At 49.7% G+C, this 17,214-nt stretch overlaps 1 protein-coding gene across 2 annotated transcripts in view; it reads left to right on the top strand.

Annotated features, from left to right (window-relative positions):
• The first annotated feature begins 15,224 nt into the window (after positions 1-15,224).
• Positions 15,225-17,214, top strand: part of Ret (ret proto-oncogene) — a 45,997-nt gene continuing 44,007 nt past the window's right edge. For both annotated transcript variants that reach the window (NM_009050.2, NM_001080780.1), the window contains exon 1: positions 15,225-15,908. In NM_009050.2, the coding sequence (NP_033076.2) occupies positions 15,836-15,908 (73 nt within the window). In that variant the 5' untranslated portion in view covers positions 15,225-15,835. The remainder of the gene's footprint in view (positions 15,909-17,214) is intronic.

Below are 17,214 nucleotides of genomic sequence, written 5' to 3'. Positions count from 1 at the left end.
GCACTAAGGCTGATCTTCAATAACAAAATAAATAACAGAAAGCCAACATTCACATGGAAACTGAACAACACTCTTCTCAATGATACCTTGGTCAAGGAAGGAATAAAGAAAGAAATTAAAGACTTTTTAGAGTTTAATGAAAATGAAGCCACAACGTACCCAAACCTTTGGGACACAATGAAAGCATTTCTAAGAGGGAAACTCATAGCTATGAGTGCCTTCAAGAAAAAACGGGAGAGAGCACATACTAGCAGCTTGACAACACATCTAAAAGCTCTAGAAAAAAAGGAAGCAAATTCACCCAAGAGGAGTAGACGGCAGGAAATAATCAAACTCAGGGGTGAAATCAACCAAGTGGAAACAAGAAGAACTATTCAAAGAATTAACCAAACGAGGAGTTGGTTCTTTGAGAAAATCAACAAGATAGATAAACCCTTAGCTAGACTCACTAAAGGGCACAGGGACAAAATCCTAATTAACAAAATCAGAAATGAAAAGGGAGACATAACAACAGATCCTGAAGAAATCCAAAACACCATCAGATCCTTCTACAAAAGGCTATACTCAACAAAACTGGAAAACCTAGACGAAATGGACAAATTTCTGGACAGATACCAGGTACCAAAGTTGAATCAGGATCAAGTTGACCTTCTAAACAGTCCCATATCCCCTAAAGAAATAGAAGCAGTTATTAATAGTCTCCCAGCCAAAAAAAGCCCAGGACCAGACGGGTTTAGTGCAGAGTTCTATCAGACCTTCAAAGAAGATCTAACTCCAGTTCTGCACAAACTTTTTCACAAGATAGAAGTAGAAGGTATTCTACCCAACTCATTTTATGAAGCCACTATTACTCTGATACCTAAACCACAGAAAGATCCAACAAAGATAGAGAACTTCAGACCAATTTCTCTTATGAACATCGATGCAAAAATCCTTAATAAAATTCTCGCTAACCGAATCCAAGAACACATTAAAGCAATCATCCATCCTGACCAAGTAGGTTTTATTCCAGGGATGCAGGGATGGTTTAATATACGAAAATCCATCAATGTAATCCATTATATAAACAAACTCAAAGACAAAAACCACATGATCATCTCGTTAGATGCAGAAAAAGCATTTGACAAGATCCAACACCCATTCATGATAAAAGTTCTGGAAAGATCAGGAATTCAAGGCCAATACCTAAACATGATAAAAGCAATCTACAGCAAACCAGTAGCCAACATCAAAGTAAATGGAGAGAAGCTGGAAGCAATCCCACTAAAATCAGGGACTAGACAAGGCTGCCCACTTTCTCCCTACCTTTTCAACATAGTACTTGAAGTATTAGCCAGAGCAATTCGACAACAAAAGGAGATCAAGGGGATACAAATTGGAAAAGAGGAAGTCAAAATATCACTTTTTGCAGATGATATGATAGTATATATAAGTGACCCTAAAAATTCCAACAGAGAACTCCTAAACCTGATAAACAGCTTCGGTGAAGTAGCTGGATATAAAATTAACTCAAACAAGTCAATGGCCTTTCTCTACACAAAGAATAAACAGGCTGAGAAAGAAATTAGGGAAACAACACCCTTCTCAATAGCCACAAATAATATAAAATATCTCGGCGTGACTCTAACGAAGGAAGTGAAAGATCTGTATGATAAAAACTTCAAGTCCCTGAAGAAAGAAATTAAAGAAGATCTCAGAAGATGGAAAGATCTCCCATGCTCATGGATTGGCAGGACCAACATTGTAAAAATGGCTATCTTGCCAAAAGCAATCTACAGATTCAATGCAATCCCCATTAAAATTCCAACTCAATTCTTCAACGAATTAGAAGGAGCAATTTGCAAATTCATCTGGAATAGCAAAAAACCGAGGATAGCAAAAACTCTTCTCAAGGATAAAAGAACCTCTGGTGGAATCACCATGCCTGACCTAAAGCTTTACTACAGAGCAATTGTGATAAAAACTGCATGGTACTGGTATAGAGACAGACAAGTGGACCAATGGAATAGAATTGAAGACCCAGAAATGAACCCACACACCTATGGTCACTTGATCTTCGACAAGGGAGCCAAAACCATCCAGTGGAAGAAAGACAGCATTTTCAACAATTGGTGCTGGCACAACTGGTTGTTATCATGTAGAAGAATGCGAATCGATCCATACTTATCTCCTTGTACTAAGGTCAAATCTAAGTGGATCAAGGAACTTCACATAAAACCAGAGACACTGAAACTTATAGAGGAGAAAGTGGGGAAAAGCCTTGAAGACATGGGCACAGGGGAAAAATTCCTGAACAGAACAGCAATGGCTTGTGCTGTAAGATCGAGAATTGACAAATGGGACCTAATGAAACTCCAAAGTTTCTGCAAGGCAAAAGACACTGTGTATAAGACAAAAAGACCACCAACAGACTGGGAAAGGATCTTTACCTATCCTAAATCAGATAGGGGACTAATATCCAACATATATAAAGAACTCAAGAAGGTGGACCTCAGAAAATCAAATAACCCCCTTAAAAAATGGGGCTCAGAACTGAACAAAGAATTCTCACCTGAGGAATACCGAATGGCAGAGAAGCACCTGAAAAAATGTTCAACATCCTTAATCATCAGGGAAATGCAAATCAAAACAACCCTGAGATTCCACCTCACACCAGTGAGAATGGCTAAGATCAAAAATTCAGGTGACAGCAGATGCTGGCGAGGATGTGGAGAAAGAGGAACACTCCTCCATTGTTGGTGGGATTGCAGGCTTGTACAACCACTCTGGAAATCAGTCTGGCGGTTCCTCAGAAAATTGGACATAGTACTACCGGAGGATCCAGCAATACCTCTCCTGGGCATATATCCAGAAGAAGCCCCAACTGGTAAGAAGGACACATGCTCCACTATGTTCATAGCAGCCTTATTTATAATAGCCAGAAACTGGAAAGAACCCAGATGCCCCTCAACAGAGGAATGGATACAGAAAATGTGGTACATCTACACAATGGAGTACTACTCAGCTATTAAAAAGAATGAATTTATGAAATTCCTAGCCAAATGGATGGACCTGGAGAGCATCATCCTGAGTGATGTAACACAATCACAAAGGAACTCACACAATATGTACTCACTGATAAGTGGATACTAGCCCAAAACCTAGGATACCCACGATATAAGATACAATTTCCTAAACACATGAAACTCAAGAAAAATGAAGACTGAAGTGTGGACACTATGCCCCTCCTTAGATTTGGGAACAAAACACCCATGGAAGGAGTTACAGAAACAAAGTATGGAGCTGAGATGAAAGGATGGAACATGTAGAGACTGCCATATCCAGGGATCCATCCCATAATCAGCTTCCAAATGCTGACACCATTGCATACACTAGCAAGATTTCACTGAAAGGACCCAGTTATAGCTGTCTCTTGTGAGACTATGCCGGGGCCTAGCAAACACAGAAGTGGATGCTCACAGTCAGCTAATGGATGGATCACAGGGCTTCCAATGGAGGAGCTAGAGAAAGTACCCAAGGAGCTAAAGGGATCTTCAACCCTATAGGTGGAACAACATTATGAACTAACCAGTACCCCTGAGCTCTTGACTCGAGCTGCATATGTATCAAAAGATGGCCTAGTCGGCCATCACTGGAAAGAGAGGCCCATTGGACACGCAGACTTTGTGTGCCCCGGTACAGGGGAACGCCAGGGCCAAAGGGGGGGAGTGGGTGGGTAGGGGAGTGGGGGTGGGTGGGTAAGGGGGACTTTTGGTATAGCATTGGAAATGTAAATGAGCTAAATACCTAATAAAAAATGGAAAAAAAAAAAAAAAAAAAAAAAAAAAAAGAATGTTCATGAGCCAGGGCACCTGTCAGCTTCAACCAGAGCCTTCCAGAAAGGCGCGAGGGGGGGAGGGCAGGGATTAGATGGGTGCCCTCTTCCCACTGGTCTCCAGCAGAATGCCTGCTTCCTCTGGCCCAACCTGGGAGGCAGGCCCAGCTGGCCCCATTTCTCATCCCTATCGATTATTGTGGCAGAAGCCCCGGGAGCAGAGTGTAAATCAGTGTCCCTGGGGTATTTAACCAAGGAGGGTTAGTTGGAGGTGGCCTCCCTTATAAGTCCCTCATCTGATGTTTTTATATTAATTCCTATAGTGGCCAGATTAATTTTTATTCCAACGACTGTTATCTCTTCTTCATTGACTGGGAGACATTTTTCTGAAGTGCGTATCTCAATGAGTATCAGTCATTTAATGGGTGCTGCCCCTGGCTGCGAGGTTTTCATTAAAGAATGAACATTCCTTTGATCCAAAAAGTCAGTCTTTGGAAATAACAATGCCTAGGCCAGCCCAAATCACTGTCACAGTCATCAGTACCTGTAAGGGGATGTGGGGGGATGGGGGTGGGGCGACAGCTGCCTAGGAAGGCACAACAGTGGGCACAGGGTGCCCTTCCCCCCACCTGCATCTCCCCAGTTTTACCCATGCCCAGAAGCTGAGCCATCACGGAGGACTCAAGTGACCACACTTAGCAGAGGGACCCCGACCACACCCCAGAGATGACCAGCCTTTGCTTTGTGCTGGACACCCTCTCACATCTCCCTGGATCAGCACCGCTGTCCTCAAAAACATAGTGTGAGCGTCGCTATAGCCTTTCGAAGGCAAAGGGAGTTCACTAACTAGAGATCTCCAATAGCTTAGTACTGTGCATGGTGATAGATCATAGGCTCAGATCATGACGATGGTCTGCATCTTTGCTGGAGTGGCATACGCATTAGGCTGGTAAGTGTCAAGGAACCTATGTCTGGGTCCAGATAAGTAAGCAGGGAACCGGTAAAGCATCAGTACTATCTGCACATGCAGGTGCCCACAAAGAACAGGGCAGGTTTGGGGATTCTAGCCGAAGCCAGGGCTGTGGGCACAAGTCCGAGGGGCAGACGTTGAAGCCCCAGGAGCTGCATAGAGGAGAGGCACACGGCACTGCATGGATATCCAGCTAGCCTGACACATGGGAACCCCGCTTCTCTCTCCTGCCATTCCTTGCATTAGAGCAGCGGGTCCTAAATGTGGTCCGGAGACCAACAGCATCTGGAGTCAGAAACCCTATGACATGGGCAGACCCTCTCCCACCGGGTTCTTGCAGACCCATCCTCCACTAGCTTAAGAGGACAAGCATTATGGAGCAAGCAAAGCGTGGTCATTTGAGTGACAAATATTCTCCACAGGGCCAAGCATTTGAGCACTTGTCCCCGTTGTCCCGTGCTGTTTAGGGGGCATATGGCACCTTGCTGGAGGATGTGTGTCACCGGAGGCAGGCTTTCAGAGGTTAGTGCCTCGGCACTCCAGTTCCATTTTTTCCTCTCTCTACTTCCAGTATGCAGATAAAGATGTGATCTGTCAGGTTCAGGTTCCTGCAGCCTGTGCCTGCTACCTACCGCCTCGCCTTCTCTACCGTTGTCAGCTCTCTCTCTGGAACCATAAGCCTAAACAAGCGTGCCCCTCTGTCTGCCTTGCTCATGGTATTTTATCCCAGCAACAAAAAGTAAGAACTGCACAAGGCCATCAGAGAAAGAGTGCATGCTGGTATGATTTGGAATTTAAATGATGCCCGTGGGCTCAAGTGTTAAAAGTGTGCACCCTTCAATGGAAGGGTGTGGTAGGAGGTGGGTCACTGGGCATGCGCTTTGATGGAGAGCTTGGGACATGCACGGTCAGATTGTGTGAGCAGTCTCCTCTGCCATATACCTGTGGCTATGATGTGTTTCTTTACTGTAGGCCGATCACAGACCATGAGGCAAAGTATAATGTTCCCCCTTTCAGCTATTTTAGGTATTTTGTAATAGCAGAGAGAGCAAGCAGACTCACAAACCTGAGCTTGTGCTTTGGTGACCTCCCTGGTAAAACAGATCCTGTCACCGTGTGGAGGTGCTGTGATCCTGATTGGGTCAGAGGCTCCCTGGGTTCAGATGTACTTACCAGCCTGGCTGCTGCTTCTTCTAGACGACAGGATTCCCAAAGATGCACCTCTCAGAATGAGCTCCCTCCACTTATGCAGAGTCAGACATGTGTAATCAAACCCTGAGCCTTTAGGATCTGGAGAATGTTGATAAATAACAAACGCAAGCAGGTAAGCAGTCTGTGCTCCCCCTGCCCCCCAAGGCTGCGTACCAGCCCCGCAGATCAGCCTCGTCCCTCAATCCACACACAATTCCTCAAAGCCCAGAAGATGGACACACTGTTTAGGGAGCTGCTTCTGAGACACAATGGCAGGGGGTCATTGCTGTGAGTAGTGTCTATTAAGAGCCAGCTGCATCCATGGGCCTGAATTCTGCAAGGAGGTCCATGAAGAGATGAGGTCACTGAGGGACAGGGCAGACCCGAGGACAGGGAGAGCCAGATCTGGTTCCGTTCCAGCCCTTCAGCATCCGTTGCCTCATCGCTTGCCCCAGAAAGCCAGATGGTTGGTCACACATGATGCTGTTAATGAACAATCTCTGGAGACCCTCAGTGGGGAGTGGAAGACTGGGGCAGAGTGAGCATCGGAGGCAGCTCCTGATGGCTAGGCTGTGGGGGGGGGGGAAGGGCAGCGGGCAGGACAGCAAAATATCCACAGTGATGAAAAACCTATGACAGATTTCCTCAGTTGCAACTACTGGAGATACTGTCAATATGGCTTTGGGATAAGAGAACACACTTGAGGGAGGTCAGGGTTGTGACGCTCCCCACCACCATCAACATGAAGTCTCTGAATAAATGTTTCTCCTGCACTTAAGAAGGGGTCCCAGAAAATAGTAGAGAAACGTTTGGCCTTCTCTCCTGTTCCCCACCAGTGACCTGCTAAGAGCCTCCTCCTCCATTCTACCTCATCAGAAGCCTGGGCTTCCTCTCCTCTCACATTCCTGCCTGTATGTTCTCTGCCAGGCAGATTCTGGGGCCATAGTGCCTCACCTCCTCCTGGGCTCTATCATATTATCTGTGCTGCAAAGGCAAACCAATCAGGAGCCTGCCCCAAAATGTGGTTACAGCACTGGCCACTTGGTGTGTATTTCTTGATAAAATGCGAGTTCAGATCTAACTCCAAAAGAGCACCCATACCCTCTCATACAACCCCTGTCATGGAGGGGTTTCAGAGAGCACAGCCACATGGGAGGGTATAACTACCCCCACACATGTCTCACCCAAGCTGGGCACAAGGCAGCCCAGGATGGGCAGGTAGAGGCCTATATCTAAGCCACAAGAACAACTTCCAGACATGATTGCATCTGACCTTCTTGAGTCTCCTGTCTCTGGCGCAGGGCCCATGGTGAGCTCAGCTCCTTCATACTTCTGGGCTCTGCTCTAGAGAAGTTTATAAAGCATCCAATCTACAGAAAGTTGCCAACGTCTGGAATCATCAGAAGCCCCCAGAATCCCCTTGTACAGAGAGCCCTTTTCATGTCTGATGACCATTTGTCTAGCCTCCTCTCTGGGGATGCAGTAGGCTGGGGAAGGGAGCTTCCTTGAGCCAACAAGATACTTCCGGCCTTCTCACTCAGGTTTCCAAGAGACCGCCCAGCCTAGCCCTGCTGGCCTGACGCACTGAGGCCTCCAGAACTTTCCTGAACATTCCTTGCTTGAGCAATCCCATCCCAAGTCAAATCCCACGGGAACCTGGAGAGGGTAGGCCCCTCCCCTCTCTGAGGTGGCTCTGAAAGTTTAAAGGGCCAGGGGAAAAGCATTCCTGAGCTTTTTAGAGTCTCCACAAAACACTTCCTGATGTCTGCCTGACACTTAAAACCTATTAAAGTCGTAAACTTCTCCTGCAGAACTGGCTTCTCAAAAATGTATTTATCTAAAGGGCATCTGTGTTTGGTCTCTAACACAAATGCTCCAAATGTCGGGCCCCAGGTGATTTATTTGGGGCGCTTTGTTCTCCTCCTGCTAGAGCTCTTTCAGCTTCAGACCCCGGATGCTTGGCCCCTCTGCTCCTTCTGCTGATAATTAGGCTTGATCTGCTCTGAGGGACAACCCAGAGGGGGTGGGCACAGGTGGATCCTATGAGCATCTACTGGGAACTGCAGAGGATGGGCAGGCTACTGCTTCAGGACCACAGCCACAGCACAGAACCCACCTGCCAGCCTGCCAGTCTGATCACATTTCTCCATTTCCAACCAAGCCAGCCTCTCTAGAATGCCAGCCATGCTCGATGTGGGACCATGAGCTATGAGTCCTTGCTAGGTGCTGAATTACATGGGATGCTGGATATTTACCGTTAACAAGCCACTGTCCCCACAAACACACAAATGTAAACCAGAGAACATGCAAGTAACATTTGTACCACATAAAACATAAGAACCAGGTGCCCATTGTCATTCCCCCCCCCCCCCCGCACCTTCCCCCCAGGGATTGTAGGTCAGCCTAGCACATTCAGACTGTGTTGCTTATGGGCTCTCATGCGGTCTCCGCAGGGCATCTGAGCAGGAGCTGACTTGAGTGATAAAGAGTTGAACATAGAGGGGTCCAAGAATAGAAAAATGGGGGGCAGTGCTAGGGAGCCCCTGTACATTGAGGAGCTAGGCGGGCTTTCCTCAGAGGGGAGATGTGCTAAGATCCCAGCTTTGGTGAACAGGCCCTGAGGCCTCAGGCTATAGCACAGAGTCAGTCCCCTGACAATCCTTCATTACAGCATCTTAATATGCATGAACTCATCAGCCCCTTTACAAAGAGGCCCTGGAGAGTAGGCCCTGCTGGGGCTGCACTCACTATGTTTGCTGGCAGTGGGAGAGATTTCAGGAGGCTGGGGACTCTGCCTAGAGGGGGATATAGGATTCCCCCAGAGGGTGGATGCCTAGAGATGCCTCCCATGATGCTATCCTTCTCCCTGGGGCTTTGGCATCTTCAAGCTATCAGAGCCCACAGAGCAAAGGCTGCCAGGGCAGTCCACTGGCGCCACCACAGAACTCCTCAGCACCACATTGCTTCTCTGTTTCTCCACTGGCAGAGATTAGACCAGAAGCCCAGCTTGCCTCCATGAATCTTAGGGGAGAGGCTGAGAAGGTGTTTTTGTTGTTGCTGTTGCTGTTTTGGCTTTGTTTTAGAGTGGTGCCATCTGATAAGGATACTAGCCACATGTGGCTATTTAATTTTACATTATTTTCAATTCAACGCAGTCAAAATTTCAGCCTTGTGTCGGTGTCGCACGGCCACCTTCCAAGTGCTCAGAGAGCACAGAGGGCACCTAGCCATCGAGGTAGCACCTTGTTTCCGTGGGCAATGCTCTTTCAGGTTGTGGGCTGGGCTGGCCACATCTGCTGAGCAGGAAGGGCAGTGTATGGTCTATGGAAGATCAGCGGCAGCATCGTAAGTTGGCGCTAAGAGAAAAGCAGTAATAAAAGGGAGCACCTACCATGTATTTATGGCTTCGGAACTGAGTTGCAGAGGAACCTAGGTGCTGTAGGCAAGTCAACGCAGTCCCTGGTCCTGTTTACAGAGGGCTAAGAGTCACAGGGAACTATGCATTTGGTTGGACTGGGCTCCCTTGACCAGCAGCCCTGATTGGCTTGCAGCACTCCTGTCCCCAGCTCATGGCTGCTACCACATGTGCCGCATGCAGGCAGTGACCCTGTCTGTGCCCACAGGCCTGAGCTGACTGCGGACAACGCGTCCCACATCTAGAACTGCAGCCCACAGAGATGCTGGTTAAGGGCAGCCTGCAAAGCCATTACAAGGCATTAAGTCAGTGAACTTCTGATTTGTCCGTGTTCCAAAAACACAGCAGGCATTTTTTTGACTCTGAAAGGTAAAAACTCTCAAAGGCCAAAAAGAATGCTGGAGATCCAGAGTGGGGACAAAGGCTGCAGAGGGTTCTGTCCCTTCCAGGCACTGTGGGAATTCCAAGCCATGGGTGTTACACTTCCTGGTGTCTACAGGGCAGTGCTGTACCCCCAGATCCAGCTTCTTTGCCCAAAGTCATTTACCCCACATTCCCAAGCCTGAAAGCCACCTCCCTAGTTTACACGCCAACGAACATGCGGCTGTCAGCTCAGGGAGTGTCCGAGAGAAATAGCATGGAGTGGGAACCTTCATTTGCTTCCCTGGAGCGTCTCTGGTTTTGAAAAGTGGTACCTCTGATATTATAAGCACCCAGTAAGTAAGTGCGTTTTTAACCTCAAGCGGAAAATGCACAGACTGAGTGAAATGTAGCTCCCCACTGCCTGCAGGATGGGCTGAGACCCCTGCTCCTGTCCATTCTAAGAGACTGAGCCAGAGTTGCCAGATCTGGTCTGCGGTCCTGGACCTGTGACCTCCTGAAGACCACAAGGGTCGGGTTCCTGTTCCCGACCTGAGCATCCTTGACATCTCTAGATGCTCCCACAACTGTGGTCCTGGAGGATCCCATAATACCAAGTGTCTACGCTATCTCCAGTTTATCCTTGCAGGGTCCATGATAGGATAAGGCAAATACTGAGGATGTTAGCAATCTGGGCAGGACATAAGGACCACTGGATCCCGTCAAATGGCCTCTTCCTCCTGCCACAAGCACTTCTGGGTCCCCTAGCATAAAGCCCCCTGTCTCTGCCCTCCTACAGAATAATACTACCCAGCCTCATACACACACACACACACACACACACACACACACACACACTGCCACAGCACTATAGACCAAATCTAGAAGCATCATCCATCGTTCCTGAAGGCTTAGCTATTTTAGCCTGAAACTTGAGGAGCTGGAGATAGGTTTTGTGATGATAAAGGTAAGCTTAATTTTTCATTTACCTCCAGCTAATAACTGACTGAAAATAGGCCTTCCTGTGCTTCCCGAAGGCAAGGGAAAGGAAAATGCTTCCTGGTGACAGGACGATTTGTCAGAAAGTTATGAGTGAGTTCAGCATTGCTGTATAGGAAGTGTATATTGAACAATATGACACACTGGCTTCTAATTGCTTCTGCCTTTCTGATCAATAATACATGTTTTCAAAAAGCCTTCTGTTTGCATTTACACAATGGACGGTAACTACTGCAAAGGATCCATTAAGACCTATTTTAAAAAGTGCATTCTTAAAAAACTTGTCTAAATCTGCATTACAAGGCAGATTATGAAACTGCCTTGGGAGACGTTTTTCTAAAAGGCATTCAGGCCGTTTCTGCTGGACTTGCCAACCAAGCTCGCCGCCCTCTCCTTGGCTTGCTTGAGAGCCAGAAAGCTTTCTCCATAGCTCCAGATGATGCATTGAGATGCGGTCAAGCCCGAGGCCTCCATAGCGGCCAGCTATGCCCTCCACCGAGGCACAGAACGAGCAGATGCCCGGTAGCTCAGGTAGGTGCAGTCACAAATCCACTCTTGAAACTCAAAGTCTGAAGTGGCAAGGTGTGGGCTCTGGGGTTCTGGGGTTTCTTTCCTTCTAGAACACCTGCGGGTCAGAAGGCCTGGAACCTATGACTAATCCAAGAGGGTGGAGGACTGTCGTTAGCCATGGTAGGCCAGGTTTGCGTTTGACCCAGTGGGCTCCTAGCTGGGCGGGTGGGAAACCCGGAACAGAGAGAAGGAGGCACATGGGAGGAGGGGCCACCAGGCTTCATAAGCCACCTCAGCAACAGCTTCTGCGATCTTTGGCTTTATGTTTCTATAGCCGAAGGGAATAGTCACAGGGACTGTAGTGGGCCCCGACTAAGGGCTCTCTCACAGGCAACATGGGGAGAAGGAACTGCTTCCCAGGAGACCCCAGACTTGAGACAGAGAAGAGCCTAACAGATAAAGAAAAGCACCCATCCTCCACTGAACCTATCCATATAGGAGCACTTAAGCTCAAAACAGCACTGCTAGGCAGTTGTCTTGATGGACCAAGGCAAGGGAGGACCCTCTGGAAGCTATTGAACGACTTAGTCAACCTGGGTTGGTTTAGACTGAGTGAAAAGACCAGGATGGGATTCCTCTAGGGGAAGGGAGGAGGCAGAGGGAAGGAGGAGAGGGGAGGGAAAGGAGAAAACCCCCAACCCCTGCAGAAGGAGCATATGGAGATGAAGTCAGTCATGTTAAGGCCTCAGATACATAGGTCTCTTCTGCTGCTTGCCTTCATGAGGTAGGGCTTAGGCCTTGGGTCTAATCTAATCAGGCTCCTAGAAGGTGCAAGAAGAATGTCTTCTCACAGACAGACTGAAGTCCCATCTACAAATGTCTCCAATGGGTGCCGAGGCAGACAGCCAGGCAGGATCCCCAGAGGCCATACGTAGTACATCCTTTGGCTACACTCTGCCAGCCCAAGTCAGCTAGCCTGTGACTATGTTAATGATTTAGCATGCTTAATGAGGAGGTACACCTACTTGCCTCCCCTGTGGTCTCCTCAGAGGTAGCTGTTGGGCATGCTTTTCTTCCTGCAGCACTCTGGAGGACAGCCAACAGCAGACAGGGAGGCAAACTATGGAGAAGCAATAGCCCACCCATAGTGGAGTGCAATGGGGAGAGAGTGCTGAGTAGTACCCCCAACAGGGTCACAGAATCTGTGCTTCCACCTACTGTGTCACACTGCCTACAGGGGAAGTGCCCATGTCCACTCTGAGGGACCTTCCTTTCCAGTGCTTCCCAGTCTGAGTTGTACTCTGGACTTATGACACCTCTTTGAAGGCCCCAAGGGCCATGTTCCCGTCCCTGCACTGAACTTTCTTGATACCTCTGAACATCCCTGTACCTAGACCACCATATTCCTCGAGCACCCTCTTTTACTGGAGCAAGACTCAAGGGGCTCCAGGTAGGCTTCACGTACTCAGGAGCCATGCGCAACCTCCCACTTTCTACAAAAACAGCATGTGAGCCGCCTACCTGTCAACTCCCCACGGTCATCAGTCAGCTTCTGTGCGCTGACGACACAAAGGGCTGGGAGAGGTAGAGCTGCATAGGTGCCAAGATCCAAACACAAGTGACATCACTCGGAGGCAGCAGCCTGCACCACAGCCTCTTGGGGGGATTCTGCTTTTTAGATTACGTACAGGTAGTGGCTTGGTGGTAGGAATCTGCCTAGCATGCTTGAAGATCTGGGTTCAATCTCTAGTATCAATTTTTTTTTAAGAAAAAAAGGAAGGAAGAAAGAGGGAAAGAAAGAGAGAGAGAAAGGAAGGAAGGAAGACAAAGTATCTCTGTGGGTGGAACTTAGCTCCTATCAGACTAGGCCCGACTCCAGGTCCTAGAGCACTTGTGACCTTGAATGGGGGAAGGTCAAGGTCAAGTTCTGGGGAACCGAGGCAAGACAGTGGTTATGACTTTACTGAGCATGTGCTTGGTGCTGGCACTGAGTTCCATCTGCGTATGTATTCCCTTTACTACAGATTAAGTCCTCTCTCTGGGAGGAAGATGTTTACAACAGGGGAAACTGAGGTTCAGAGCAAATAGATTAGGAAGCGTCAAAAAATACAAAGACAAAGAAAAGGAAAAGAAAAATAGAACCTCATGCAGACTCTCACCTTCCCCAGAGAAGAAAAAAAAAAGACAGGAGCAAAGAGTGGGGCTTCCTAGGTGACTCACAGGCTAAGAGACCTTTGAGCCTGGCCTCAAACCTGCCCTAGGTACAGGGAGACAGCCATTTCCCCTCCCCTAGAGGAAGCTCCCTCCTACCGTGCTCAGATTCTGAAAACTGAGTTAATATCTTGGGCCAGGTCAAGCAAAGTTTGGACCTTCCATGTGGTCTTCAATGGCAGCTGGTCCATGGCTTCCCTCAGATCCACTGCTGCTGTCTCTGTTCAGCTCCCGGGGCGTACACAGGGAAGGGTTTGCTATGCACTCAAGTATGTAGGGTCCATGTATCTGAACATGGTTGCATGCATGCATGCATATGCATGTCTAGGGGCTCGAGTAAAAGTCCACTCAAGATCTTCAGAGGAGAGGGAAATGTCCCGACCATGCTATCTGGACACTCAAGGCTGTGAAGGCCTGAGGAAGAGACAAGAGTGTACTCTTGCCTGGGTCCTTAAAATGGGCAGAGTTCATCCCAGTGTCGGTGAAGAAGGTATGAGAGTGAGGCTGGTTGGAAGAGTGGACCAGACCTCTTTTCTCTTTGCATTCTATTGGAAAACAGCCACAGGAACCTGTTTGTAGGGGGGAAAAAAAGAAAGAGAGAAAGAGAGAAAGAGAGAAAGAGAGAGAGCGAGAGGAAGGGAGGAAGGAAGAAAGAGAGGGAGAGAGAGAAAGAGAGAACGGAAGGAAGGAAGGAAGAGAGAGAGAGAGAGAGAGAGAGAGAGAGAGAACCTTCCTGTTCAGGTCCCTTCCTTGGACACAGGCCCAAGTGATAACTCCAGGGATCCAGTGTATTAGCACCTTGTGACTAATTCCATCCCCATAAACCCAAGGCCAGTGATCTCAAGGTGCCTCTTCTAGGTTAGAAGGCTGGTGGTCTGGATACCCACGGATCAGCAGGCAGGCTCTGAATAAGATCTCAGCTGGCCTGGTCCCAAGTCAGCCTATGTCTTGGCAGCTTCTGCTCCTGCCTGTGAGGGTGACTTCACTTTGACTTCATATCTGCAGAGTGATGTACAGAGATTGCTTATTCAACCCTGAGCTCAGTCGGGCAGGAGGGTGGGGCTCTGCATACTGAAGGAGAGGAGCAGCTGAGCCCCTCCCCAGACTCAGGTTCCAGGACCTGTTTGTTCACTCCAAGGTCCTACAGGCGTCTGTTTTTCTTTCCTTCCATTACTAGTTGCAAGCCATGCTTCAAAAAGCAGCTGGGAGTAGGGAGAGATGGGTTTTCCTCACAGGCATCTAGAGCCTGCATCCGACCTTCTATTTCCTGCCTAGAGGCTCCCATATCAAGGGTAAATATATTTAGTCATAATTTGGGGAAGGGAGAGTTCGATTCTTCTGGCAAACTTCTCTTTTCATCCTTCCCAACACCCCTGTAGCCGCTGCCCTATCAGTCAGTTCACATCCTAAGAGCTCTTCTATTTGGTGGGATAAGCGCATACAATTCCCAGCACTGCACCAGACGACAACGGTAGCAGGTCTCTTTGAAAGGTGTGCAATTAGCCAGTGTCTTGGTCCTATTGGTTGTACCGGTCCTGGGAATCACAAACAAGCCCAACAGGACCCCCAACCGTCTTCACCACATGATATGTTGTACACTGGAAGCAGGCTCTCTGTCCCTCTTTCTCTTGATCAGGGCTCCTCCCCTCTTCCCGCCTCTAACCCCAGAAGAAGCTGCAGGCTCCAAACGCGCTTCTCACTCCCGCCCCCTTGATAAATGGCGGAGGATGCTCTTCGCGTCCAGAGACTGGAGGGACATCATTCTAGACTCTGGGTCTCTGCGAGTATAGGTGACCAGTCGGCCCAGACGCCGAATCTTCTGTGTTGCTCTTTCTGGGCGGCGGGAAAGGACTAACAGAAACAGCAAGCGAGACGCACGGGGTGAGAAAGTGGCTATGCCGGCAAATGATCATGGATCCAGGTTACCTTTAGTAGACCAGCACCCGCACCACAACCCACACGCACCCAGCTCCGACCCGCGCTCATCTAGAGAGGAAATAGAGGTTCCCCTAGCAGTCGGGTGCCGCCCCACCTTGCCCCACACAGTACCTGGAGCCCCGCCCCTCCACACACACCCGCACCCCTGGTCCCGCCCCTCTCGCTGCCACTCCCTCTGCGCCCTGCCCTGCCCCAGTCCGCTCCCCGGGCGCAGGCAGCGCAGGTCTCTCATCAGTACCGCAACCGGAGCCGTGCAAGCAACAGCAGAGAGCGGCTCCGAGTCCGCAGCTGGGAGTCGCGCCCGGACGCAACGCGCCCGCAGTGCCCGCTGCGCCCGGGCTGGCATGGGGAGGCCCGGCTGAGCGCCGCACCCCACCGCCGCCGAGACCCGCCTGCTCCTCAACCGCGGCCCTCGCGCGCACGGGCGATGGCGAAAGCGACGTCCGGCGCCGCAGGGCTGGGGCTGAAGCTGATTTTGCTCCTGCCGCTGCTAGGAGAAGGTGAGTCCTACGGGCGGCTGGGACGGTAGGGGCCGGGGTGAAGTTAGCGCTGCGCGCCGAGCCGGGAAGCTGACGCGCGCAGAAGCGCGCTTACATTGGCTGTCACCGGCCGGCTGCGCGGCTGGCGGGCCTCCGGGTCTGGGAACCGGGTCGCTGCGGCTAGCTGCTGCGCTTGGGCCACCGGCTGGGCGGGGCTCGGCTCGCCTTGGGTCCGTGCGAGTTGCGAGCCGGGCAGAGTAGACTGCTCCGCCAAAGCCGCAGCTGAACATCCCAAGCTGGTCGCTTTTCCAGCCGCGGCCGGCCGTGTGCCCGAGCGAAGCGGACAGATCTTGTCGCCTTTGGGGAGCAGCTGCGAGCGGACAGGGTAGGCAGCCCTGGGAAGCCCACGACTTGAGCCAGCGCTTGGAGACTGCAGCGCCCAGATTTTCTTTTCGCGTTTCAATTCTGCACTTGCTGTAGCTCCATTCGTCTGGCTGAAGGGCGCTGAGGCAATCTTTAGTAAAGGTTATTTTTCCTGTGTGTGTTTTTGCCGCCCTGATCTTTAAAAACCTAAAAGCCTGTGGTCTCTCCCCCCCCGCCCCCCCCCCGTCCCCGCGTGTCTTCGCCGAGAGCTCTGAGCTCTGCCCCACAGTTGGGAGTCCTGTGTCACATGCTATTCCGCTGGAGCACATGAAAATGTGTCTTTTGGAGGCATAATAGGGTCCAGGGCTGACATTTAGTTACCCAGAGCTTTGGGCCCTGCCACTCGGGAGTGTGGTGATGGGCTGCCAGCATCATGGACAGCACACATAGGCGCCCCTCATTAGGTGTGGCCTTTCAAAGGCTGGTCACTGCCCTCGCTCCTATACCCTGACCAAATGAACCACAAGGATACAGGATATTGACCCGGTTGGCTGCACATTTTACTGTCCTTCAATCTACCCTAACTTGGTTCCCTCTGGAAAATATTTGTACCAAGTTTCCCTCTGATAACAGAATTGAGCCCAGGCCACCCACTCCCATTACTTACAAAAGGTTTGCAACCTTTGGAAATAGGCAAGACTGTTCATCTTGCCTCTAGCTCAGAGTCGTGTACTGGGTTCACAGACCAGCCCAGGACTGCATTTGCAGGCCTTCCAAGTACCGCAGAGAAGTATGGAGAGGGGAAAAGATAAAGACCTTATCGTTCTGGGGGGGGGGGCAGATTGGAGTGTCTGTTCCTGGGTCCTAAGGTGCTGTGGGGCACAGTGCTGCAGAGGGTCATAGGCTCCAAGGCTGTGTAGCAAAATACAGAGCTTAACATTGTGTAGCTGCTCTGTGTCATTGG

Source organism: Mus musculus, chromosome 6 (genome assembly GCF_000001635.26).
Source record: "Mus musculus strain C57BL/6J chromosome 6, GRCm38.p6 C57BL/6J".
NCBI lineage: Eukaryota > Metazoa > Chordata > Mammalia > Rodentia > Muridae > Mus > Mus musculus.
This window is presented reverse-complemented; position numbering and strand designations above follow the sequence as displayed.